The following is a 25,938-nucleotide window of genomic DNA, read 5'->3' as shown; positions in this document are numbered from 1 at the left end:
ATAATACGCATCAAATACATAAATTCTTTCTCCATATTCAGTGTCAGAACTTTGAAGAATCTTTACGCTAGTTTAGAAGGATTGTGATAATTTTTATATTTGGATTTCTGATGCCCACTAGCTTTTCTAAGACGTCTGAGGTGTTCTCTTTAATGAGAGATGTTCAAATTCATTTGGATAGAGAAATTTTTCAGTAAATCTTAATGGATTTTTATTTGAGTTTTTTCCAAGTGTTTCTTTTTCTCCCAGTTTTATTTCTCAAGCTTGATAGGTTTCTTACAATGTGGTAATGTTACGTTCTTTAGGGTTTACATCGTATCTATTTTATATAAGTGGAAGGAAAACAAATCAGTAACACATTAAATGTCACTCTAAATAGCTGTGGCTCAGCACACGTAAGAGTCAGTATTTCTGCATTAAATACATAAGAGATGAGAGTCTGTCTTTTAGATTTGACAGATTCTCTATTTTACTTCTCCTTTATGAACAGATACGTCCTACCGTTACCAGTGTGGCTAACAGGTTTATATTTATTTATGGTTAAAATAAGTGTAAGTTGTTCATGGTCTTGTATCTCAATTTATTGTCTAAGCTTATTCTTTCTTTTGCATAATTCTTAACTTTGGGCTATTTTCTGGTAGTAGTTATACTAGAGAATGGATGAAATAAGAGAAATGTTATTTACTGAAGTATGTAAAATTTTACTATAATTATTGTAAACACAATTACAGAAAATTACCATATCCCCCTAAATTAGCAGTAGTATTCCTTAATATCCTCAAATATCCAATTATTGTTCAAATTTTCTCAGGTGTCTTTTTTTTAAATAGTTTATTTGATTTGGGGTTCAAATGAGGTTCATACATTAAAGTTGATTGATGTGCTTCTTAAGTCTCTTTTAATTCACAGGTTGCTCCTCCAACCATTCATCTCTTTCCCTCTCTCCCTCTCTCCCCCTCCCCCTTTCACTTTGTGGAAGAAACTGGGTCACTTATCCTGTAGAGTTCTCACATTGAGGATTTTGCTGACTATATTCCTGGGGTCCCCTATATTTTCAGTAAATTGGAGTTAGATCTAGGAGCTTGATCTGATTCAGGTTTAATTTTTTGTGTTGCTGTGAGTTTTTAAATAAATAAATCTTATCTATAAAACAAAGTGAAAAAAACACCTAAAAGAGTCATCTACAAAAGTGGCTTGTTTTTATTCTAGTAAGTTAAGCTTTCCTTTAACATTGTAGTTTTGTTCTGTGAATGGTTTGGGCACTTCCTTTCTGGTTGGGAAAGTGAGCCATATTTCAGAAAGCACTGAGTTGAAGGCTAATAGCAGCTTTCTGGTAGAGTAAATATAGTAGGAAAGGTGTTCTTTTTTTTTCCTTAATATTTATTTACTTATTTGGTTGCTCTGGGTCTTAGTTGCGGCAGGTGGGCTCCTTAGTTGCAGCATATGGGCTCCTTAGTTGTGGCTCCCGGGCTCCTTAGTTGTGGCATGCGAACTCTTAGTTGTGGCATGCATGTGGGATCTAGTTCCCTGACCAGGGATTGAACCCGGTCCCCCTGCATTGGGAGCATGGAGTCTTATCCACTGCGCCACCAGGGAGGTCCCTGTGTTCTCTTCTTTCCTCAACACAATCTAGCAAGTCCTTTTAAGGGCTTAATGTTACATGTGCAGGATCTAAGAGGGGCTGTTGTTTTAGCCAGGGTGGGCAGGGCAGGCCCATGTAGGACCATGTAGACCTTTGAGCAGAGACCTGAAGGAAGTAAGATAGCTACATACGAATCTAGAGGAAGAATGTATGAGGCAGAGGAAAGAGCACGTGTGGAGGCCTGGGATGGGATCCTGATGGCAGCGTGTGGCTGGAGCACGCGCAGTATACCGGGGGAGCAGCGGGCGTCGGGGTTGGAGAGGGGGCTAGGGCCAGATTCACATAAAGTCCCATGTAGGGCATGGTTTTATTCAAAATCTGATGGAAGTCCATTGGACGTTTTTGAGCAGGAGAGTTCTGTGATCTGATTTAGGTGTTAAAGGGTCACTCTGTGGGGAGAATAATAGATCATAAGGTGGCAAAGTAGAAGCAGAGAAATCATCCTAGGAAGCTCATGCAGAGTCTGGGCGAAAGATAATGGTGTTGGAGTCTGACTGCAGCTGTAATACCGTCGCCCATAAAACCTTCTGGTAACATGATGTGTTGGAAGCTAACGTATCTCATACAGCTTAGAATGAGAAATTTATTTCACAGACAAAAGCAGGGGAAGTTTTGCCCTTTTTTTTTAAAGAATTGGAATGTGTATTTGTATTTCTTACGAATATTAAGAATGAAATAACTATACATTTTCCTATTTGTTTTGGCTACTAAGCTGAAAACTGTAGTCACAGCCTGCCCATAGCAGCTGTGTGGGTTTTTAGTGCCTACATATTTGTGTTCTGTTTTTCTCATTGTCCTGGTATTTTAATTGCATTTACATTTTTTCCCTGGTCCTGGTTTTTTAAAATTTGGTTAATTCATGTTAATACTGTTTAAATATTTGTATTTCTTGTAATTTACTTCAATTACTTTGTGAAATGAAGCAGGATATGAAGTACTGGAATTAAAAATTAAAAATGCCTTGGATATTTAGGCATTGCATTTTCCAAAAGTGTCTTCCTGTGAGACCATGGATTAATAACCAAGTATGTGTGGTTCCTATTTGGTCAGTGCAATTTCATGTCTTCTCCTGTAGGTGGCACGCACTACCCTTCTTCCTGGCCTCCTAAAGACCATAGCTGCGAATCGGAAGATGCCCCTGCCTCTGAAACTGTTTGAAATCTCTGACATTGTAATAAAAGATTCTAGCAGAGGTAAGAATGAGCCACCTTTGATTTGTATACTTAAAGCATTTTTTATTATGAAAACTTCAACTGTATATAAAAATAGAGGAAATAATGTAATTACTCCTGTGATTCCAGCACCCACCTTCAAGAGTTATCAACTCACACATGGCCAGACTTCTTTCATCTATACTCCAACCCACTTCCTCGTATTCGTTTAGTATAAATCTTAGACATCACATCATTTTATCAACAAACACTTTAGTTTGTATTTATGAAAGGTAAGGGCTACCACTATTGTTTTTAATAATCCAATGCCATTATTATATCTTATCATCAAATATCCAGCTAGTGTTTGAATTTTCCCAATTATCTCATAAGTTTAATTTTCATGACTGATTTATGTGAATCAATCCAAGCAAGGGCCAGATATTTGATTGTAATATCTCTTACTTTTAATGGAAAGCAAATTTTAACAGAGAATTTAATAATGTTTATGAAGAACCCTATTAAAACCTCAACTTGCAAAGCACTATGGAGTATTTCTGTTTTTCTTATGTCATGTGATTTATATGCATATCATTTTGACGTACTTGATATCTTACTATTCTGGTTTAACAATGATTGTTCATATTACTGTTGTACCGGTGATTGTAAATGTGTTTTACCAGTTTTTGCTTCTTTTGAGGATGGTCTGGACTTGTTAGTACAGCAAGTTGCTTTGTCTAATATTTGGAATGTAGCTGTTATTTAATAAATATATTATGTATTTAGTAAGTCCTTAAACCTGATTGCCAAGAAAGCCTGTCTCGTTCAAACTTCTCCATGTCTTCAACTTATATAAGTCCGACTGACTGTTCGAGCTGCATATGTGGTATTTCTTGGCGAGCAGTGCCCTCAAATGACTAAATTACTGGCAGTATTTATTTGATTCCCTGGATTTAACAGTTGAAGTCCTAGCAGTATTTATTCAGTCTTACCCCAGACTCTGCAGAATTCGGAATGTGTTCTTTTGAATCAGTTGACAAAAGAGGGGGCCTTTTCCTCAGTTTCTCCTGAAGAGGACAACATGGCGTCATTCTAACTACTAGAAAGTAGCCAAGAACTATTGACTGTAAATCGGCCTGTCTTAGGAAATAGATTCTATAAAGGTACCCTGTGGACTGTCCATTGCAAACCTTCCAGCCTAGGCTGGATTCCATGTGCTCCCAGTATGCAGCCTTTCTTCAGTTAACAGTGTCACCTTGCATTTGTATGGTGCTTTTTGCTTTGCGGAGCACAGGCTTCGGACACGCAGGCTCAGCAGCCACGGCTCACGGGCCTAGCCGCTCCACAGCATGTGGGATCTTCCCGGACCGGGGCACGAACCTGTGTCCCATGCATTGGCAGGCAGACTCCCAACCACTGCACCCCAGGGAAGGCCCCCCCCACCCAAATTTTTTAAGGTACTTTTTCTTTTTTGATTTTTAAAACATCTCTTTGAGGCTAATGGGACAAAATATTGTCCCCATTTAATATACTGGAAAATTAAGAGAGAAAAGTGGTAATTGGTGCAAGGCTGCATAAAATAAGGGACTTAGAGCTAGGGCCAGAATTTTGGTCTCAGTGCTTATATCCTTAGAGAATAAAAGTTCTATGTAGAATTTTCCTTGGGTGATAAATGTGCTGTAATAGAAATCAGAAGACATTTTCAGTGCCAGCTGCAAATAGTTTTGAGGGTTCTTATACCTCAAATCATCCATTGGTATAGATAACTGAGAATTTGTTGTAATTCCAATGTCAGTTTTTTCTATTAACTTTGACTTGTTACCTTTCATCCTAGTTCTTTGAGTTTTATGTTGTTTTGATCCTTGGTGATCCTTTAATATTTCTAAATATAGGATTAGGTTAATTACTCGAGATTTCCTCAAAAGTTCTGTAATACTGTTTCAGCAACAGGACTCCTCCCTAATTGCAAAGGCTCCCTGCAGGGCTGGGCTTGCTCACAAGCAGGCAGCTCAGAGCCTGGACGGTGAGGGTGAGGCGCGAGCTGCGGTCCCCACAGTTGCCACAGGGAAGGTTTCGCTGTAGGCATGGAACACCACTTTACTGTATTGCAGTCCTGGATAGAGGTGCCTTTGCTGGTTTTCTTTTCCTCTGTGTTTCTTGGGAAGGCCCGTGCTTGGAGGTTGAAAGAGAGCTGTTCTTAAATACAAGTGCTATAGGCCATCATTTAACAAATCACCCTGGGGATAGTTCCAGAAACCCCATCCATATACTTTTTAATTCAAAGATTTGTCTTTCTGCTACACTTCGTTTCATCAGGAAGAGTAGTTCTTATCTCTGTAGCAAACCTTTTATACCTGATTTTAGTTGTGATTATTCTGCTCTGTTTTCCACATCAATCCATTTTTAACTGATATCACTTTTGCCTGTTGTCTTACACCATCATGGTTTATTGTTTTTCTTTAAAATTTTCTGTCATATCAATGAGATTTGAGGAATAAGAGGAGGTAGGTGCACTCAGTAAGTCTACCATCTTGAAAACATAGGTTTGCTTTAGTTTATGTGGAGTGTGTTTCCTGTTTAGGTAGGCCTGGTTTTATTTCATAACAGAAGCTTTTCTGATGGATTATTATAAATAGGGACCTGTGGTCTCCCTGCCTGTCATCTGGTGTACAGAGAGGACTCTGCAGGAGAGGCAGCCCAGCACCGCGGTTCCATGAGAGACTGCAGCCAGAGCGCCTGCGTTTGAGTCATGGTTCTGCCATTTACCAGCTGCTTAACTTTGGACAATTAATTTAATTTCTTGGTGCCTCAGTTTCCTCATCTGTACAATGGGAATAATGATAGCACTTATTTCAGTAGACTTGTAAAAATTAAATGTATTTTGAAAAGTTCCAGCCACGTAATGAGCACCGTTTGGTGTTTGCTCTATCAGCATATTAGCAATCCCTAAGGCCCAAAACCTAGCTTCCTGGTCTCTGGAAATTTTCTTTGAGAATGAATTGAAAAACCTTTGCTGGCCATTAAAGGGTTAATATCACCTTGCTAAGGCACTTGGGCTCATTTTTATCCTAACTTTGAACTTAATTGGTTTTTCTTCTGTTGTGCACTATTTTTTTTTTTTTTTTAGGAAAAGAAAACCAAAATGTACTAATGTGGGAATTTACTTAAGAAAGTGGGAATGTTGGGGTTTTTTTTTTAATTTTTATTTATTTTTAATTTTGGCTGTGTTGGGTCTTCATTGCTGTGCGTGGGCTTTCTCTGGTTGCGGCGAGTGGGGGCTACTCTTTGTTGTGGTGCGCGGTCTTCTCATTGTGGTAGCTTTTCTTGTTGCGGAGCATGGGCTCTAGGCGTACGGACTTCAGTAGTTGTGGCACGCGGGCTCAGTAGTTGCGGTGCACGGGCTTAGTTGCTCTGCGGCATGTGGCATCTTCCCGGACCAGGGCTCGAACCCGTGTCCCCTGCATTGGCAGGCGTATTCTTAACCACTGCACCACCAGGGAAGTCCAGGAATGTTTTTTGAGCAATCCATCACTCACTTCTTTTCAGTGAATTGAGCATATATGTTTTTACCGTCTCTCGAACCAGGAACCATTTCTCTGTTGGATTTACAGTAGCCATTTCCTCCTAAATAGTGAAACAATTTTGAAGGAAAAAAGAAAAAATCTAGACCATCAAAAGTGAAATGACAGAGCAGTTTTCTAGGGACTGTGAAAATGTCCCAAATTTTCACTAGTGAGGGCGGTACTCGAACTGCTGGTTTAAAAGGGGTGCAGATGTATGGCAAGAGAGTCTCATTTGTTGTACTGGGAGGAAGTATCTTTTAGTTCCTTTTCTTTGCCAGGGGCTGCTTGGAACATGAGAGAAACGGTTGCCAAGGGAGTGTACAAGGTGCCCTGATAGCACAGAGAAGGGAGTGACAGCTGCCACTAACTTGTTTCGTAGCATTAAGGAAAACCCAACACTCTCAGCCTCATGGTTTTTGTGTAGGCAAGTGTATCTTCCAAAATGGAAATGGAAGAGGAATCTGTATTGGATTTCAATATGCCTTCCACAAATTCTGTCTGATTTGCGCTTCTGTAAGGGTAGACGGAAGTCTCCTAGTCCGTGTTTTTGTGCTTGACCTTATCGGACAGTTTCTTATGCTAACGTGGACTTTCTGACTGGCCATCCATGTCATGAGGCTGTCAGGCTGCCCGGTGAGGGACTCAGGCACCCTCCTCAAGTGTGAGGATTTCCACTCTGAGCCAGACACAGTCCTGTTCTAAGAGGCTGAGCCAGTCACTACATTTATTGAATTGTAAGATCTGAAGTTGCTGCAACATTTAAAAATATTAGTCATGACTCGAGGGACAAAGCTGATTTATCCCTTTTGTTGGGCAGAGTGGCGGTGTCTTTGGAACGAGAAGTTGAATGCAGACTCTGCTGTGGGGTAAATTTTCAGCTTTATTATAGCAGGGAAGTCCAGTAGAGGCTGTACTGAAGCTATCAGATCGGGCTGCTGTGTGAGTAACTGGTTGGTTTCAGTTGTTATGTTTGTCTTTTCAGTGTCGAGGAGAAACTATCAACAAAATAGTAAAAAATTACTTCAGAGGAGCAGTTGTGAATTTCTAATCTTCATGGCCAGAAATGCAACTATATTTTGCAAAGTCCAGCATTCTGGCTTTTTATTAAACGCAGATTGAATTCTGCCATCACAGTTTATTCCACAGCGGTCACTGAAGCTGCCAGGATGCCTAAAAGCTCACAAAAATGGCAGGAGAAAATGCATCATGGGGTTGAATCTAAGTTTAAAAGGAATGATAGCCTAAGAAGGAAGACTTACTTTGGCTTTGTAAAGCAAGTATATAGGGTGTTTTAAATTTAGCATGATACAGTCATCCAGTTGTCAGTTTGACATTTATCAGTGGAGAACCCCGATAATCATACTGCCCTTTAGTTTTAACTACTGCATTTTAATAATTTTAAAACTGCTGGGTTTTAATAATTATTGTATTGCTCAGGTTGTTCCTGTGTCTCCAGAGCATTGCTGCAGCCCTGGAACAAGCCACCTTTCCTCTGTCCCCCAAATTGCTGCTTAAATAGTTGCTAAAATTTCTCATTCTCCCTGAAACTTTTCTAAATCTGAAAGATCTACTTCTTACCTTGCCTAGTTTGGATATGGAAATCTAGAATTTTTTTTAAACTTTTACATTTAAAGTTGTTTTTTTTTAACTTAAGTATATTTAAGATTCTTGTTCTTTTCTCCTCCTGGCACCACCATGGCCGCATAGAACAGAGCTAATTCACTGTTCTTTTATGATTTGGTTTGTTCCTTCTGTTTGCTGTCGGTTTGTACCTTTCATGTATCTGTCTTATTTTGTAACCTGCTAAACTCTAGGGGCCCAGTCTTCGTAATTTTTTGTATAATTCTTTGCTTGATAAAAAGCTCAATGAAAGCATTTTCATTATGAGCTTGTAAAATACTTCAGCTCTGAGAAATTGTCCATTAATTCTGCAGCCATTGAATAATGGAAGATTATCTCACATCCACATGTGGAATGTGGCTTTCTGAAGAGAGCTTATGTCATCAGTCTAGATTAGTTTAATTTTACCACTTCATGTTTTTGGCATGTAGAATTTCCAATTAATAATCCAAAAAATACGGGTGTAAGGAACATTGACATTAACAGTATTTGAAGTAGCATCATTCGCATATGTGATGGCATCTTAACTGTGTGAATACCATTATTTTTAATATAGAAAGTTATTTTAGTACGTTTGGTTCACATAGTTAAGATCTGCTAACATGAGTATAATGTGCTCTGTCATGCATTGAATATCGTACTTTTTTAATAGATAAAAATCCATTCCAGGTTTATGTTAACGAAATAAAAGCCAACCCACAAGGATGTAACCTTTTCCTTCATGCATTGAGAAGGTCATAGATTTTTCCTCACATTTGTTTCTTGGCTTTCAGCATTATTTAAAAGAAGAAAAGTCGTTACCTCAGTGCCATAATATAGAAGTGTTTTAAGGAAAATTGTTCTTAGGTTTTATTATGTTTGTTTTTAAAATTGAAAATGTAATATCTTTAAGAACTTTCACAAATATGTATTAAGAGTAATTCTGTTGTTTTCACATTAAAAAAAAAAAAAATACACATATCCAGCTTCTCCCAAATCCTGCTCTTAGAATTAGTTGCCAGACATTCTATGCATATGCAACCGTATGTTTTACATTTCTCTATATAGCCACAGATACAGGTAAATTCTTTCTGGTGTTTACACAAATAGGATTATGCTTTTTCTGTCTTCTGTACTTTTTTCCTATGAACACATTCTGTCCACCTCATTCTTTTCAATGGCTGCACAGTATCTCATTATATGGATATACTGTAATTTATTGACTCAAACTATTATGATGACTGTTTAGATTGTTACCAGGTTTTTGCTAAAATATGTCTGTTGTAATGAATATCCTTGTACCCTTATACAAATATGTGTTTTTAGAAATTGAATTGGTCAGTCCATAGATATGCATATTATATGTTTGCTACCTTGTCAAATTCTCTTCTAAAAAGGATTTTTTACAAATTTGCAGTCCTACCAAGAGTGTGTAAAGGTTCCTGTTCTCCCATGTTAGATCTAATTTTTTAAAGTCTATGTCTTGACAGGATTCTTATAGCTTTTGTGAATCATTAGGCCTACTCTGAATTTCTTCTGAAGATAAGTAAAATTTGTAATATAAGCTATACTAGTCTCATGGGTACCAATATTAAAGAAATTTTTTAGATGGAATAGACTAAAAATCAAAGTGATTCGTTTCATTTTCTGAGCTTGGCCAGGCTGTTATTCTCAAGCTCAGTGTCAGCCACCAGTTGCCCTGGGAGCTCTGTTGGTTTCCCAGTAGGCTTTCTCCTAGCATCTTTTTTTTTCTTTTTTAAAATTTATTCATTTTATTTTATTTTTGGCTGCGTTGGGTCTTTTTTGTCGCATGCAGGCTTTTCTCTAGTTGCGGTGAGCGGGGGCTACACTTCGTTGCAGTGTGCGGGCTTCTCATTGCAGTGGCTTTTCTTGTTGCGGAGCACAGGCTCTAGGCACGTGGGCTTCAGTAGTTGCAGCGTGCAGGCTCAGTAATTATGGCTTACGGGCTCTAGAGCGCGGGCTCAGTAGTTGTGGTGTGCGGGCTTAGTTGCTCCGCGGCATGTGGGATCTTCCTGGACCAGGGCTTGAACCCGTGTCTCCTGCACTGGCAGGTGGATTCTTAACCACTGTGCCACCAGGGAAGCCCTCTCCTAGCATCTTCATTTGGGCTTCTCGGTGAATGTGAGAATAGAGATGGAAAGCTTCTCTTGAAGACTCTTACCCTTTTGCATTCTGTGCCACTTAACGATAACATTGCCTAACACCCCTAATTTGCTTTTAATCATTGGTACTTTGGTGAGAGAGAATCTACACTAAGCAGAAGCTGTTCGAAACATTTGAGTTGTATGTGATAGTCATTTACTAAGGGACATCACGTATCACTTTTTTTCCTTTTTTCTTCTTTTATAAAATCACTTGGCATGTTCTTTCAGCTTCCAGAATCGTAGCCAGCCACCCCTTCTCTGGGTGGTTTACATCAGCCTCTCCAGGCAGTACTTTGAAGTCTGTGAAAGACACTGGTAATTTAGGCTGACATACTTGGCAGGCCTATTTAAAAAGCAGAATTGTTTGATGGCATGACACAAGAGGTCTGTTAACTGAGTTATAAAGAACTGAGGCATTTCCAACAAACCCTAGTTTTGACTTGAAATTTAAATAGTTCTTATTTTGCGGCATGCAGTCAGTGAACTTCCTGTGATGTAATATGGTCTCTCAGTGCAAAATACTAGGAAGTGGGAATTTTATTATGCCTAGCAGTTTCTCCAAGGAGAAATTCTGGGTGGAACTGAGTATGTGGTTATTTTCTCTTTTAATTCAATCCAGCTAATTCAGAGGGAATGTCTTAGCAAGATGTGAGGAAGCAAGTCTAGAGGGAATGGTAGCACTTGGGAGAGATGTGAAAAACCAGCCAATCAGTGGTGGGAGCTGGGAGGGGGCACCTAAATAATGTATTTAATCTAATTCTTATGGTGGGTTTAGTATAAAGCCCTAGAAGTCAGTGGCCTTTCCTTAAAATACTGCAAAATTGAGTTTAAAAATATATAGCTCATTATTGTATATGCGTGTGCTGTAAACATCCTGAAACCTTTCTTGAATGGAGTATAATTTTTTTTAAGTCTTGTATTTTTTATTGTAACTTCATTATTCTGATCATCAAAATCACTTAATTTTTTTCTTTTAATTCTAAGTCTTTAAACCAGATGTTGCTCCTCTTACCAGAAAGGCAGGTTTTACATAATTTGGAGATCAGGACAGAAGTATTCCAAGGCAAAGGTTACCAAAATAGAGCTTCCAGTTTGTGTTGCTAAGCTCTCTGAACGATGGCATTACTGTTGGACTCTTCTCTCACAGCAAAAATGGGACTACAAAGTGGTTTCAATACGTGTCTGTGTGTTAAAGTGGAAGCATGTGACACCAACAAATGGGTACCACATGGCAGAGATACCCAGGAGCAAGTCCGTAATATGAAAGGGATAAATTAGTTTTGTTTCATTTCATTTTTTTCCCTTCAAGGGAAGGGGGGTAGGGAGAGGGGTTGAGCAGGGAGGGAGGGGGAGAGGGGGGAGAGGAGGAGAGTGTGTGTGTGTGTGTGTGTGTGTGTGTGTGTGTGTGTGTGTGTGTGTTCCTACAGAGCAATCAGGCCCCTCATTTTAGTTAATGCATGTGGTTGCTTTAGTGATGTTTGATGCCTGCCTGGTTTTAATATTAATCTTCATTCCGACACCTCCGATTATAGCTTTAGGTACCAAATTACTTTATTCTTGCACGTGGAAATGTTGGAGAGTGACAGTGGCACAGTACTCACTTTCTAACACCAGCTGGCTCTTGTGCTGACTTAGAATGTGGCCACTGTCTTGTCCTGGCCTTGTTTAATGATTTTTTTGTGTATGCTTAGCTTCCTTTCCAGGCTTTATTCATTTACTCGGAAAATAATTGTTGAGGGTTTAGTCTGTGCAGGCTCTATGCTGGCTTTGACCTCTAGTGGAGTGCTTTGAACATAGTGGGTGCTAAGAAATGTTACATGGCAAGAACAGTTATTTCTCTATGTATGTTCAGTCCAAAGCTTAACTCAGAATGTACTTCCCATGAGTTACAGTACTGTTGATGGCTAGAAACTTTAGTTAACTGACTTCTAAAAATAATTTATTTCAGTTGCTTGACTACAATTCTTAAATATGAAAACTTTTGAAAATGAAAACATCTGTGTATCGTATCAAAAACATTTCAAGAATGCACATCTTTGACTATACTAAGAATATATTCATACATAAGCTTGCCCTTATATTGTTTATTTTCATCTAAATCCTTTAGAGATGTAGAGATCTCATCTAAATCCTTTAGAGAGTCAGAGATTTCTACTGTAGAGAGGGCATGGATTTTAGAGTTAGACAGTCCTGGTCAAATCCTGGTTTTGTAACTTATTAGCTGTGTAATTAATTACAGTTCTCTCCAGGCAGTTAGCTTGACTTTGGGCAAAACCTTTCTGAACTTTTGTTTCCCCATCTTATTTTCCCTATCCACTTTATAGATACAATAAAACCTAGCTTACATGAGTGTCTTGAGAATTAAGATGACAGATAGGTTGATAGAAAGATACTAAGTTCTGGATACTAAGTTTCCCTTTCCTTTTACCCCATTTATTGGCTAACTTTTATATTACTAGCAGTAAAGTACAGTGTTTTAAAATACTCATTTGTTTATCTGGATATCTGGAAGGCAAAAGACATTCTATATTTTGTGCAAATTATAGTATGGGAATAAGTCTGTGGAAGAACTTTTGCTCAGTACATGCTAATATGAAGCAGCTTTTTATTTTCAGTTTGTTCTCCCAGATAGACATTAGTTTGTTCTTTCTCTTTTCCTGATTTGAAAGGCAAAACGAAGCCAACATTCATTCACTGTTTGTGTAGAGCAGTGGTCTCCTCCAGAATTTATTAAGGGGCCACAAGTGTATCTGCCTGTTAAAAAGTTAACCACTGAATTTGAGTCTGTCTTTATATGCTATGCATATCTTTCTTTAAAAATGAGTTTTGCTAAAAATAGAACTACCGTAAGACCCAGCAGTCCCACTACTGGGCATATACCCTGAGAAAACCATAATTCAAAAAGAGTCATGTACCAATATGTTCATTGCAGCACTGTTTACAATAGGCAGGACATGGAAGCAACCTAAATGTCCATCGACAGATGAATGGTTAAAGAAGATGTGGCACATATATACAATGGAATATTACTCAGCCATAAAAAGGAACGAAATTGAGTTATTTGTAGTGAGGTGGATGGACTGAGAGTCTGTCATACAGAGTGAAGTAAGTCAGAAAGAGAAAAACAAATACTGTATGCTGACACATGTATATGGAATCTCAAAAAAAAAAAATGGTTCTGACTAACCTAGGGGCAGGACAGGAATAAAGATGCAGACGTAGAGAATGGACTTGAGGACCCGGGGAGGGGGAAGGGGAAGCTGGGACGAAGTGAGAGAGTGGCAGGGACATATATGCACTCCCAAATGTAAAATAGATAGCTAGTGGGAAGCAGCGGCATAGCACAGGGAGATCAGCTCAGTGAAGCAGCGGCATAGCACAGGGAGATCAGCTCGGTGCTTTGTGACCACCTAGAGGGGTGGGATAGGGAGGGTGGTGGGAGGGAGACACAAGAGGGAGGGGATATGGGGATATATGTATATGTATAGCTGATTCACTTTGTTATACAGCAGAAACTAACAACATGGTAAAGCAATTATACTCCAATAAGGATGTTTAAAAAAAAAATGAGTTTTAAATTTTTGTAACCATCACTGCGGATACAGAACAGTTCTGTCACCCCCAAAACCCACATGTCCCACGTTCTCACATTTTTTCCCCGACATCTAACCCCGGACGACCGCTATCTTGTTCTCTGTTGGTATACTTTTGCTTTTTCCAGAATGTCATATAAATGGACTTATATTGTCCACTTATATTGCCTTTTAAGACTGGCTTCTTTCATTCAGCTTCATGTCCTTGAGATTCCTCTAAGTTATCAAGTCTCCCTTATTGCTGAGTAGTATTCCATTGTATGGGTGAACCAGTTTATCTAGTCACCTATTAGAGTTCACTTGGATTATTGCAGTTATTTTTAAAAAATATTACATTGTGTAAGTTTGTCCTGATTTTCAAAGTAGAAAAAATATACTAATCAAGGAAAAATGGGGAAAAAAAAATTCCTGCCCAAACAGAACCTCTATTAACATTCAGGTATATTTCTTTACATTCTTTTTCCTGTGCGTGGAGTTTTTTGGCTTGTGGTTATATTTACATAGCTGTGATTCTTCATAAATTGCTTTTTTTTTTCATGTTTTAATTCTGATGTGTATGTATGACATAAACAGTTTAAAAAGATTATAAAGCAAACACTAGTGTAACCATCCAAGTTAAGACCCTTCCCCATCAAAACTACCTTCCCTTTACCTAGAGCAATCACTATCCTAACTTTTGTGATAGTCATTCGCTTCTTTGCTTCATAGTTGTCCAACCTGTGTATATTCTTTAGATAATATAATTTAGTTTTTACTCTTTTTGAACTTTGCGGCCTCCTTTTTTTGTTTTGTTTACTACCGTAAGTATTCTAGCTCTGTTATGATAAATCTTCATAAAGATGCCTTTTGGCTGCGTAGTATTCTGCTGAGTGATTGTGCTGTACTTTATGTGGCCATTTCCCAATTTGGGTTGTTTCTAATTTTCACTATTGGAAGTAATGCTTTGTGTAGAAGTAATATCTCTCTACATGAATCCATTCTTGTATTTAGAATTATTTCTTTTGGATAGTATTGTAAATAAAAGCGTATGAAATTTTAAGGTTCTGAAAAATGTTGCTAAATTCTTTACCAATTCGTACCACAGTGAAGCCTTACTGTTCCTGGGCCAGCATTGAGGGCTTTCCGCATCTCCCCCAAGTAAAAACACCTCAGGGAATTTAATGGTTGAAAAACCATCTTATCTTGTCTTTCTGAGTTTGATTGGTTCTATGTTTCCTAATTGGTTTCCTTTTTTGTTGATTTTGCTTGAGTTTATGTTTTGGGGTAAATCGGCTTCTTAAGTGATGGTCAGTGTAGGCTTGTGACCAATTCTTTTATTTTTTTTCAGATGTAGGTGCAAGAAACTACAGGCATCTCTGTGCTGTTTATTACAACAAGAATCCTGGGTTCGAGATAATCCATGGGCTTCTGGACAGACTCATGCAGCTACTTGATGTGCCTCCTGGCGAAAAGAAGGGAGGATATGTGATCAAAGCATCAGAAGGTGAGACAGATGAGCTGAGTCAAGAGTCAGTGATCCCGTAATGAAGAGGCGAAGCCCTATTTGTGATAAAGTGTTTTTGGTTTTGATTTAGGGGGGAGGTGGGAGAGAGAGCTTCATATCAATTAATTGTCAGTATTTTCTAGAAATATCCTTTTTCCCTCCAGTATTTTGAGAACATGCTTTTCAGAGCTCTTGTAGTGCCACAGATTATACTTTTGTTCCAGCTGAGTGCTGGTAACCCCTAGTTACTGGCACCATCAAGTCGTGGTCAACCCACAATCCAAACTGCAAGCTGAGAGAACCAGAACTCATGACTTGTGCTCAGAGCCTCCTGCCTGAAGCCTTTAAGGCAAAAGAGGAAAAAAGAGAGACATTGGAAGTTAGGCTAACTAAATTGTATATATACTCCTAAAATGCTAGTTTCTTGTTGTCTGAGGAATCCTGAAATTTTTGCTTTTCATATCCCTATAGCTTGAATCAGTATTAGATAAGAGATCCACAGACAACTTGAAAGAAACATTTTACCACTTTATTTCCACTGTTTACCTGACAATTTTATAACTTTATCTGGCATCTTAAATTTCTATTGGAACATTCACTTTTTTCAAAGTGTTATTTAGCAGTACTTATACTGGTGTGAGGTTTGGGGGGACATATTTTTGTTTTCCCCTAGTTGTATTTTTCTTAGTCCTCAGAGATGGTTTTTTATTATTGTTTCAATTTTTTTTTAATTTGAAAAGTTCTTTGAAAATGCAGTAACCCTAAATATATGGCCTTTTTAGGTTGAAGATTTGTGGAGTTATCTTTTTTTTTATAAAATTGAAAGATTAAATATTGCAGGGAGTTATCATTTTCTACCACATCTCTCATTAGTAATCATTCAGTGAAGATATGTGTGATGCTTATAGAATTTTAGAGTGTTGGAACTGGGTCTTAGAGTTCATCAAGTCCAGTTCCCTGATTTGACAAGTGAAGAAGCCAAGGATAGGCAAGCCAAGTGAGTTGGGCTGGGTCACACATGGGGACCCCAGGGCGCCTGCCTCCCACTGTTCTTTCCACAAGACCAAGTTGCCTGTCTTTATAGTGGCTTTACATTACTCATTCACCAGTTGACTGTTCTAGAATTTCTGCTTTAAGATCTGGTCATCCAAGTTAATGGCAGCCTGAAAGCTGATGTGACACATTTTTTTTAACCTTCTATACAGAGTCTTTTCTCAGAAATTTTACTTCATATAGAGATTAGCTGAATAAAAATCTGTTTCCTGAAACAGATTATGTCATATATATGAGATATAATTTTTTTTCTTACTGGAAAGGTTGCAGAGAGCTGAAATGGTAAATTGGAGCATAATTTGTTATGGATATGATACTTTTATATGTAACTTTTATATTAATGATGTCTCTATAAGCCATAAACCAGTGTCTTAATATAATGACTCTTCTGCCTCAGTAAGTTCCTTAGACATATTTCTCAGAAGCCTCTAAGTTCCCCTGTCATGAGACAGGCTTCAAGAAGACAGAATAAGTAGGACACAGATCCTGCTGTCAAGGAACCTACAGGGGGAATGACCACTGCATACCAGCTTTCACAATAAGCTGCTAAGACGAGTGCCTTGAAGTTTCCAAAGAGGGAGGTGGTGCGGTTTCTTAAGAGCATATGAGAAAGCGTTAGTGAGTTTCTGGAAAGTGACATAGGCCTTCGAAGGAATAGGTGGGAGACGGGAAGCAAGGCAGACCACCAGAGCAAAGGCAAAAAATGATGGGAAACATAGCCTAGTGCAGTTTGGTTTGTACAGGGTGAGGAAGAAGCTTGGGACTACATTTAGAGTCCTGAGTGCTAGAATAAGGAGTTGTAGCTAATTAGCTGGAAAATATTGAAGCTGCTGCTGCTGCTTTTTTTTTTTCCCTTAAGTGAGTTATGTGATTAGATCTGTACTTCGAAGGAATTAATCTGGCAGCATTATGTAGGTTGGGCGGCATGGAGAGTAGAGGGGAAGAGAATGGTTGAAAGGTGTTATAGTGAGAATAAGGGCTTGACTTTGAATGTTGGCCAAGGCTATACCGAGGAGAAGACTGATTGAAGAAACTTTATGAAGGTAGAAGCTGCAGCATTCAGCATTTGGAAAAGTTCCACTTGGAACCTTTTGTGCCACTCGGAACCTTTTATGATACAGCTCATATGTGTTGATCTTTTTTTTAAGTTCTATTTTCATCATTCTAAACCTATGATATTATAATTTTAATCCTTTTATATTTTAGCACCAAAACAATATAATACTTAGTACTTAATTTCCCTAATATGTAAATGTCTACCATTTTGGCTTGGAGTGTGTGTGTGCGTGTCTGTGTGTGGGTGGGTGTGTGTGTTTTCAAATTAGAAAATACATTCATAAACTGTAACCACTTACGATGTGGTTGTAGGTCTTCATGTTCAGTTTTTTAGGCCAAATTGTTACTGGTGTTTGATTTTGTATGAGGACAGAGGCCATCTTGTGTTTACTTTTGAATTTACTTTGGCTCTCATAATAGAATATTGTAATGTTATATTTTAATTATCTGTTTTGATTACATAATGACAAATATGATTACCTTTTTTTTAAATGGTTAAAGAAAGCAAGACCTAAAGAAGTGGCTTGTCAAAATAAGTCAGCAGTAAAGTTGGTATAAGTTCTTCATCTAAAATTTAATATATAATATGTGTGTGTGTATATATATATATATATATATATATATATCTCCTAAGTAAATCCCTACACAGGAATTTGGTTGCTGGGACGTGTTTAGTTACATCGTTTCCTCAGATTTATTGTTATTTTGCATAAAGCTTTTTCTGCTTCAAGAAAAGATCTTCAGAGTATCAAAAAAGTCAAGAAGAAACAGATTAAGAGCTACCATTTCCTGCCATTCTTAATTACTGAGTTGTCTTCTATTACTCTGGCATATGGTTTACCTTTTAATAATTAAAAGTCCGTGGTGGCTTTGCCATTATAATTGAGCTAAGTCTGTTCACCAGAGAGTCTTGCTAATGTCAGTTCATTGGCAGATATACCTAATCTCTCTCTGTCCTTTCTAATGAACACCACTGACTTCCTTTTGTGCCGCTTTGTTTGGTGGTAGAGAGTGGAACAGAACTTGATTCCCTTTTGAGAAACTTGGCCCTGTCCACTGTGAGAGAAACCTGGAAACTCATCTCATTGATCATCACATTGATCTCAGGGAGTTCTGTTGACATTGGCATGTAACCTGGCTTCTCATGCAGACAGCAGCCCTCTGCAGCCTGTGGATCTCTGAGAAGCACTCCCAAGTCCTGTGACTGCAGCCACAATTAGAAGCCATGGTCACTTAGTCTCACAGGGTTTTTATTTGCTGAGCGCCCTTGCAGTTAAGAACACAAGGTGAGCTAGAATGCCAAACTGCTGATAGAATAAGGGCAGTCGTTGAGTAGAAAAAAGAAAGAAGAACCTTTAACTTTTTAACAGACTGTAGAGCGTTTTGAGCACTTGGAGCAACTCATCATGTTTTAGTGGCATTTGATCGGATCATTACAGCATATGTATGCGCTTTTTTTCAGACTTCTTCCCCTTTGTTTTTGTGGTTTGTTGCAAACTAAATTATGTATGTTAAAATGCATTTATCCTTTTCAAAACCACTTCTGGGCAAGGAAAATTTGCAGCATTTTTGTGTTTAGAACAGTTATGTGGTTCCTGGGCAAATCAGTGGCGAAAATAATTTCTTAGGGAAGGTAGTAGGCTTTGTGTGCGATTGGCTGCACTGACTTGAGTGTGTATTTTTTCCCCTTGAATTTGTTACTATTTCAGTTTTGTTTATTCACAAATCTATGGAAAATGTCAGTTTAACCTGAGACAAGATTCCTGATGGAAAAACAGAAGTTTTAGTACTTCTAGTTTTGACAATTCTAATTTTCATGCTGCTCAGAATTCATTTTGTGAAATGAAAAATAACCTTGTAAGTAATAGGCACATTTAATCCTGCACCATATGTACCCACAGAGGTTATTTAGATGCCTTCTGTTACAGCATCACCTAATGATCATTGACTTGACCTGTAGGTCATGACCTTTTTCCTCTTTCAGGACACCTGTGAAAGATTTCAGATGCTAAAAAGTACGGGTGAAATTGTGATGTCTCCCCGGCCTTCACACTGGTTTTTAGTGTAACATGAGCTTGGAAATATATGAGAAGAACATGTATTGAACAGCTTGCTGGAGTAAAGGAGCCGTTTATGGTCTGATTTACACAAAAAGTCTAGGCTGGAAAAAAGGGGGATCTGTATAGTGTCTCCACATTTTTAGTTACCATCAGCAAAGACATGACTCTGTTAAGGCACCACATTGAAAAGAAAAAAAGTTTGGAAGTTAATAAGCTTCTGACCTTATTACTCTGTGTAAAAAATGTCCTTAATCCTCTGATTCTCTGGTTTTTTTCGGTGTTTGAGGCAAGCTTTCAAATACTACAATTTTTGTTACCTTCTTTGAAGGCTTTATTAAGAGCAATATTAAACACATCTGCAGTGATCACCACACGTCAAAACAGCGGGATGACATGGGGCCACAGTGCCCGTTAAAGCCTCAGCAGCTATCACGATTCGCGTAGCCCCGTGTTGTTCTCGATGTGTTTTATTTCCTTGCCTCACTCTCTCTTATATGTATGAGGCAAAGTTCTCTCCACTCATGCTCACCACCTCGTGCTTTTGGTGTGCCTTGGTACCCACTTGACGTTTCAGTACTCAGTGTTGGAGTGCGTGTTCCACAGCACGTCCCACTTGAATGACTTAGCTCACATTCCCATCTGATAGGTCTTGGAACACAGTATTTCTCAACTTTTTTTTTTTTTTTTTTTTGCAGTACGCGTCCCTCTTACTGTTGTGGCCTCTCCCGTTGCGGAGCACAGGCTCTGGACGCGCAGGCTCAGCGGCCATGGCTCACGGGCCCAGCCGCTCCGCGGCATGTGGGATCTTCCCGGACCGGGGCATGAACCCGCGTCCCCTGCCTCGGCAGGCGGACTCTCAACCACTGCGCCACCAGGGAAGCCCCTCAACTTCTTTTTATTATCTCTCCCTTAAGGAACGTTTTAGACTTTTTTCCTAATTGCCCCTCCATAAAATGTTAATACCACTGGTATACTGCATATTTATTATGTACTATATGTATAGCTTTGCTTTATACATAAAAAGTATAAACCTTATTTTTAAAATTCAATTCAGGGTTAAGAATAAGTAAACATTTTTAAGTTAAGAGTTAAATTAGGGAGTTCTGGTGGCCTAGTGGTTAGGATTCCAGACTTTCACTGCTGTGGCCCAAGTTCAGTCCCTGGTCGAGGAACTGAGATCCTGCAAGCCTAGTGGTGCAGACAGAAAAAAAACAGAGAGAGTTAAATCAAAAAACTACTAACATTTAACTTTGTATCTACTGCATAGCTTTTAATGTTACATACTTATATAAATTGTAGTGCATCATTATATATGCCAATTGGCAATTTAAATATATAACTGTAACCAAAAATTTTTAAAAACCGTTCAAAACCCACTTTTCCAGCAAAAGTAAAACAATTGAAAAATTGATTTCTTAAAAAGTCATTTTTAGTGAATTTCACTTTTCCTTGATAAGAGAAGATAACTTTTAATTAGCTGGTAGTCAGATATTGCTGATGATTTTTCTTTCCAGCACTTGATGTAGTTAATGATGTGTTGAATAATAACTTTTTAAATTAGAAACTTTTTATTTAATTCTCAAAGCCTGAACTATGCAGGGAAGCTCTCAAGAGCACACATAAACAGAGTCCACAAGGCAGCCAATGGTGATTCCTGGCACATGCAGGTCACTCTTAACATGACCTTGCAATTGAGCGCTTGATACAAAGTCTTCCAGTCACCGGATCAGAGCTATCTGTCACCATAGTTGTGGAGCACTGATCTTGCATACATTTGCTATGTTTTCCATTTCAGTGCTGCTCCTGTGAAGCCCAAGACAACCCAGTGAGACGAACTGAACACTAAGGAGTACAGTTTTGTTAAGTAGGGCTCATCTTTGGAGGGCTCCAAACCACTGTAATATAAGATTTTTTTCATACCCCCTCTCCCCAGCCAAGAACCAGTTTTCATTCCGCTTTGAGAATGCATGCTGTGACTTAATGCATACTTTGGAGTTGTTTCAATTTAACTGTATGTGCTGGGTAAAAGAGAGAGAGTAAGGTATTTTTATTTAACACCTTGTACTCCTTTTTTTCCTCCTTCCAAACTAGACATTGGCTTCCACTATTCTACAGAAAAGGCTATGGCCCAAATAAAAAGAGATGCAAAAGAAGTTCATTTCCAGTTTCAAGGACCCAAATCCTGAAAGTTGAGAGGATTTTTAGGGTGATTTGTACTGCTCAGGTTTATTTCCCCCGATTCTTTTCCATTATAGTTTATTACAAGATACTGAATATAGTTCCCCGTGCTATACAGTTAATCCTTGTTGTTTGTCTATTTTATATATAGTAGCATGCATCTCTTTATTTTTTTTTTTTTTTGCGGTATGCGGGCCTCACTGTTGTGGCCTCTCCCGTTGCGGAGCACAGGCTCCGGACGCGCAGGCTCAGCGGCCGTGGCTCACGGGCCCAGCCACTCCGCGGCATGTGGGATCTTCCCGGACCAGGGCACGAACCCGCATCCCCTGCATCGGCAGGCGGACTCCCAACCACTGCGCCACCAGGGAAGCCCTTAGTGTTCTTTAGGTCCATCCGTGTTGCTGCAAATGGCATTATTTCATTCTTTTCATGGCTGAGCAGTATTCCACTGAATTTATATGTCACATCTTCTTTATCCATTCATCTGTTGATGGACATGTAGGTTGCTTCCATGTCTTGGCTATTGTAAATAGTGCTGCTGTGAACATTGGGGTGCATGTATCTTTTCAAATTAGAGCTTTCATCTTTTCTGGATATATGCCTAGGAGTGGGATTGCTGGATTATGTGGTAATTCTATTTTTAGTTTTTTAAGAAACCTCCATACTGTTTTCCATAGTGGCTGCACCAATTTATATTCCCACAGTATAACAGTGTAGGAGGGTTCCCTTTTCTACACACTCTCTCCAACATTTATTATTTGTAGACTTTTTTTTTTTTCTGCGGTACGCGGGCCTCTCACTGTTGTGGCCTCTCCCGTTGTGGAGCACAGGCTCTGGTTGCGCAGGCCCAGCGGCCATGACCCACGGGCCCAGCCGCTCTGCGGCATGTGGGATCCTCCCGGACCGGGGCACGAACCCGTGTCCCCCACATCAGCAGGCGGACTCTCAACCACTGCGCCACCAGGGAAGCCCCATTTGTAGACTTTTTGATGATGGCCATTCTGACCGGTGTGAGGTGATGCCTCATTGTAGTTTTGATTTGCATTTCTCTGCTAATTAGCAATATTGAGCATCTTTTCATGTGCCTGTCGGCCATCTGTATGTCTTTTTTGGAGAAGTGTCTGTTTGGGTCTTCTGCCCACTTTTTGTTTGGGTTATTCATTTTTTTTGTTTTTGTTGTTATTGAGTTGCATGAGCTTTTTGTATATATTGGAAATTAATCCCTTGTCAGTCGCATTGTTTGCAAATATTTTCTCCCAGTCCATAGGTTGTCTTTTCATTTTGTCTGTGGTTTCCTTTGCTGTGCAAAGGCTTCTAAGTTCGATTAGGTCCCATTTGTTTATTTTTGCTTTTGTTTCCATTACTCTAGGAGATGGATCCAAAAAATACTGCTGGGATTTATGTCAGAGTGTTCTGCCTATGTTTTCCTCTAGGAGTTTTATAGTATCCAGTCTTACATTTAGGTCTTTAATCCATTTTGAGTTTATTTTTGTCTATGGTGTTAGAGAGTGTTCTAATTTAATTGTTTTAACGTAGCTATCCAGTTTTCTCAGTGTCACTTATTGAAGAGACTGTCTTTTCTCCATTGTATGTTTTTGCCTCCTTTATTTATTTGTTTGTTTGTTTATTTATTTATTTTTGCGGTATGCGGGCCTCTCACTGCTGTGGCCTCTCCCGTTGCGGAGCACAGGCTCCGGATGCGCAGGCTCAGTGGCCATGGCTCACGGGCCCAGCCGCTCAGCGGCATGTGGGATCTTCCTGGACCGGGGCACGAACCCGCGTCCCCTGCATCAGCAGGCAGACTTTCAACCACTGTGCCACCAGGGAAGCCCTTGCCTCCTTTATTAAAGATTAATTGACCGTAGGTGTGTGAGTTTATTTCTGGGGTCTCTGTGCTGTTCCATTGATCCATATGTCTGTTTTTGTGCCATCACCACGCTGTTTTCTTTACTGTAGCTTTGTGTTATTGTCTGAATGCACTACTCAATTCTGATCTTACATATGTAAGTTTGGTTTTCCTCAGGGAGGAGCAGCTTTACACGTTGGCAGCACCCTGATTTTGGCACACTGGTGCGCTGCACCTACCACTCTCCTCTGAATTTCTAGAGAACGATGTGTTCTGGTACACTAAATATTAACCCTCTAAACATTCAATTCAGCTTTAATCCAGAAGGATTAAAAGTATGATGGGTGGAGAGAAAAAGAGGTACACATATTGAATACATTTCTAGGTAGGTTTGATAAATAAGTGCTTCTATCTGAAAAATGTGCTTTTCCCCTTGAGGTATTCACATTTAGTATTTCCTTTTCTTTAAAGGTGTAGGACGAGGGCAATAATTTTTACCCCCTCCCCTTTTTTTTGAGAATTGATGGAAGAAACACCTACAATGTAAACCCCATTTTATTAACTTTAAAAGTTTGAAACAGTTACAAGCTTATTAAAACAGGTGCAGGACAAAAAACTTTCCTGAACTGTTTGAGAATAAATTGCCAACCTGTACCCCTTAATACATTAGTGTGTATTTCTTACAAATAAGGACACTGTCCTACATAACCAAAATATAATCGTCAAAACCAGGAAAATATTATTCACGTTAATGTTGACCCCATCTAATCCTTTTACCCTGGGCAAGTTTTATCAGTTATCCTTTATATCAAAGAATCACTTATTGCCTTTAGCTGTCATGTCTCATTGGCCTCCTTTTGGAAAGTTCTAGAATAGTCTCTCCTTGACTTTCATGACCCTGGCACTTTTGGAGATTATAGGCCAGTTATTTTGTAGTGTGCTCCTCAGTTTGGGGTTTTCTAGATTCAAGTTAGGCAACTTTGGAGGAATGTTGCAGAAGTAACGCTCTCTTCTCAATGCATCCTATCAGTGGCACCCGATTTCCACTTATCGCTGATAATGTTCACTTAATCACCTGATCAAACTAGCGTCTCCTAGGCTTCTTTACTGTCAAGGTACTCCTTTCTCCATTATCATCAATAAACATTTTGTGGGGAGGAACTTTGAAATTATGTAAATGTTCTGTTCCTAATCAATCCTCCTATTTGTTTATATATCTTAGTATGGATTCATTATTTCCTGTTTTATTCAGTGTATCTTAATCCATTACTCTGATTCTCACGTCCTCACTTTGGCCAGTGGGAGTCCCTTCAGGCTGGCTTCTGTATCCTTTTAACATGTTCCTGTTATTCTTTATTATTATTAGCACTCTCTTGCTTTGGGCACAAGAAGATATTCAAGGCTTATCTTGATCTTTCCATTGTCCCATTTCTCCATCCTGGTTCCTTTTAGTGGGGAATGGTGTCTACAAGTCCAAATGTAGGGTTCTAGTTGCACACAGACACATACATATACTAACTTACTCCTATATCTATACATATTTTAAAGACCATAAGCCCACAGCAATACCTCCATTCCAGTCCAACACCTTAGGGTTCATTCCAGTTTTCTCCCCTTCTGTATTTGTACCTCACTCCTCCAACAGTGAGAAACCTGGTTCCCATGATTCATAATTTATTCACTTAGTTGCTCATTGCTCCTGTTGGTAACTAAACTCCATCTTGTCCCCTGCGTGTCTGCCCTGCCCATCACTCACTCTCAGTCTCTGCCCCCTCGGGGCTGTTCCCCTCTCACCTGTGCATGCCCTCCCTGCCCCCTTTAGCTCTGACACCCAGTTCCCACATTTGAGTGAGAGGATTTCTTCCTTCCTCAGCCCCTTTAGGGCTGGATTATTCTGGAAGGGAAGGAGAAGACTTTTTAAGTCTTGAGAAGCTTTTATTGGTAGGGAGGTTCTTACTAAAATGAAAGGGAGAAAATAGTTGTATATGGTGATGCTTTTTTGGATGTGGGTGATAATATAGGAAATATATTTCTGGGCTCATCTTATATAGTTTCTGCCTCAGACCTGGAATCAGCTATATTACCAAGTGGCCCTGGTTCCTTTTAGTGCGAAATCAAAGTTAGATCACAATCTAGGTGCTAAGGTTGCTCATTGCTACTGAGTGAGTCATTGTTTCTAGGACTTTTTAGTACGCAGAGGAAAACCTTTTAAAAAAATTTTTTTTTTTTTTAATGAAAAAGCCTTGAGTTCATATGGGTGGTTCCAATTTATATTCAGGATTAGAGGATTTTTACTTAATATGTTTGTCTTTATAGTTAGCTCTTTTTCTTTACATTGAAAATCTTGGTTCCTAATGAATTTACATTATTACCTATTTATCCATCTTTGTTTCAAAATATCAATATTACTGCTAATAACATGATTGTTAGAAACAGTTTAAGCTTTATCTTCAGTTCTTTTTGTACTTGGAAAATATTCTACAAAATAAAGTACATTTTGACCAACATATTCCCAGTATTTCTTTTTATCAGGCAAGACTGTAGAAGCC

The 25,938-nt window shown here is 39.0% G+C and overlaps 1 protein-coding gene across 2 annotated transcripts in view; it reads left to right on the top strand.

Moving 5' to 3' along the window:
* FARSB (phenylalanyl-tRNA synthetase subunit beta) overlaps positions 1–25,938 on the top strand; it is a 67,897-nt gene that overhangs the window by 29,811 nt on the left and 12,148 nt on the right. For both annotated transcript variants that reach the window (XM_079923722.1, XM_079923723.1), the window contains exons 15-16: positions 2,718–2,835; positions 15,041–15,196. In XM_079923722.1, coding sequence (XP_079779848.1) covers positions 2,718–2,835; positions 15,041–15,196 — 274 coding nt within the window. The remainder of the gene's footprint in view (positions 1–2,717; positions 2,836–15,040; positions 15,197–25,938) is intronic.

The sequence above is a fragment of the Stenella coeruleoalba genome (genome assembly GCF_951394435.1).
Source record: "Stenella coeruleoalba genome assembly, chromosome: 6".
Lineage (NCBI taxonomy): Eukaryota > Metazoa > Chordata > Mammalia > Artiodactyla > Delphinidae > Stenella > Stenella coeruleoalba.
This window is presented reverse-complemented; position numbering and strand designations above follow the sequence as displayed.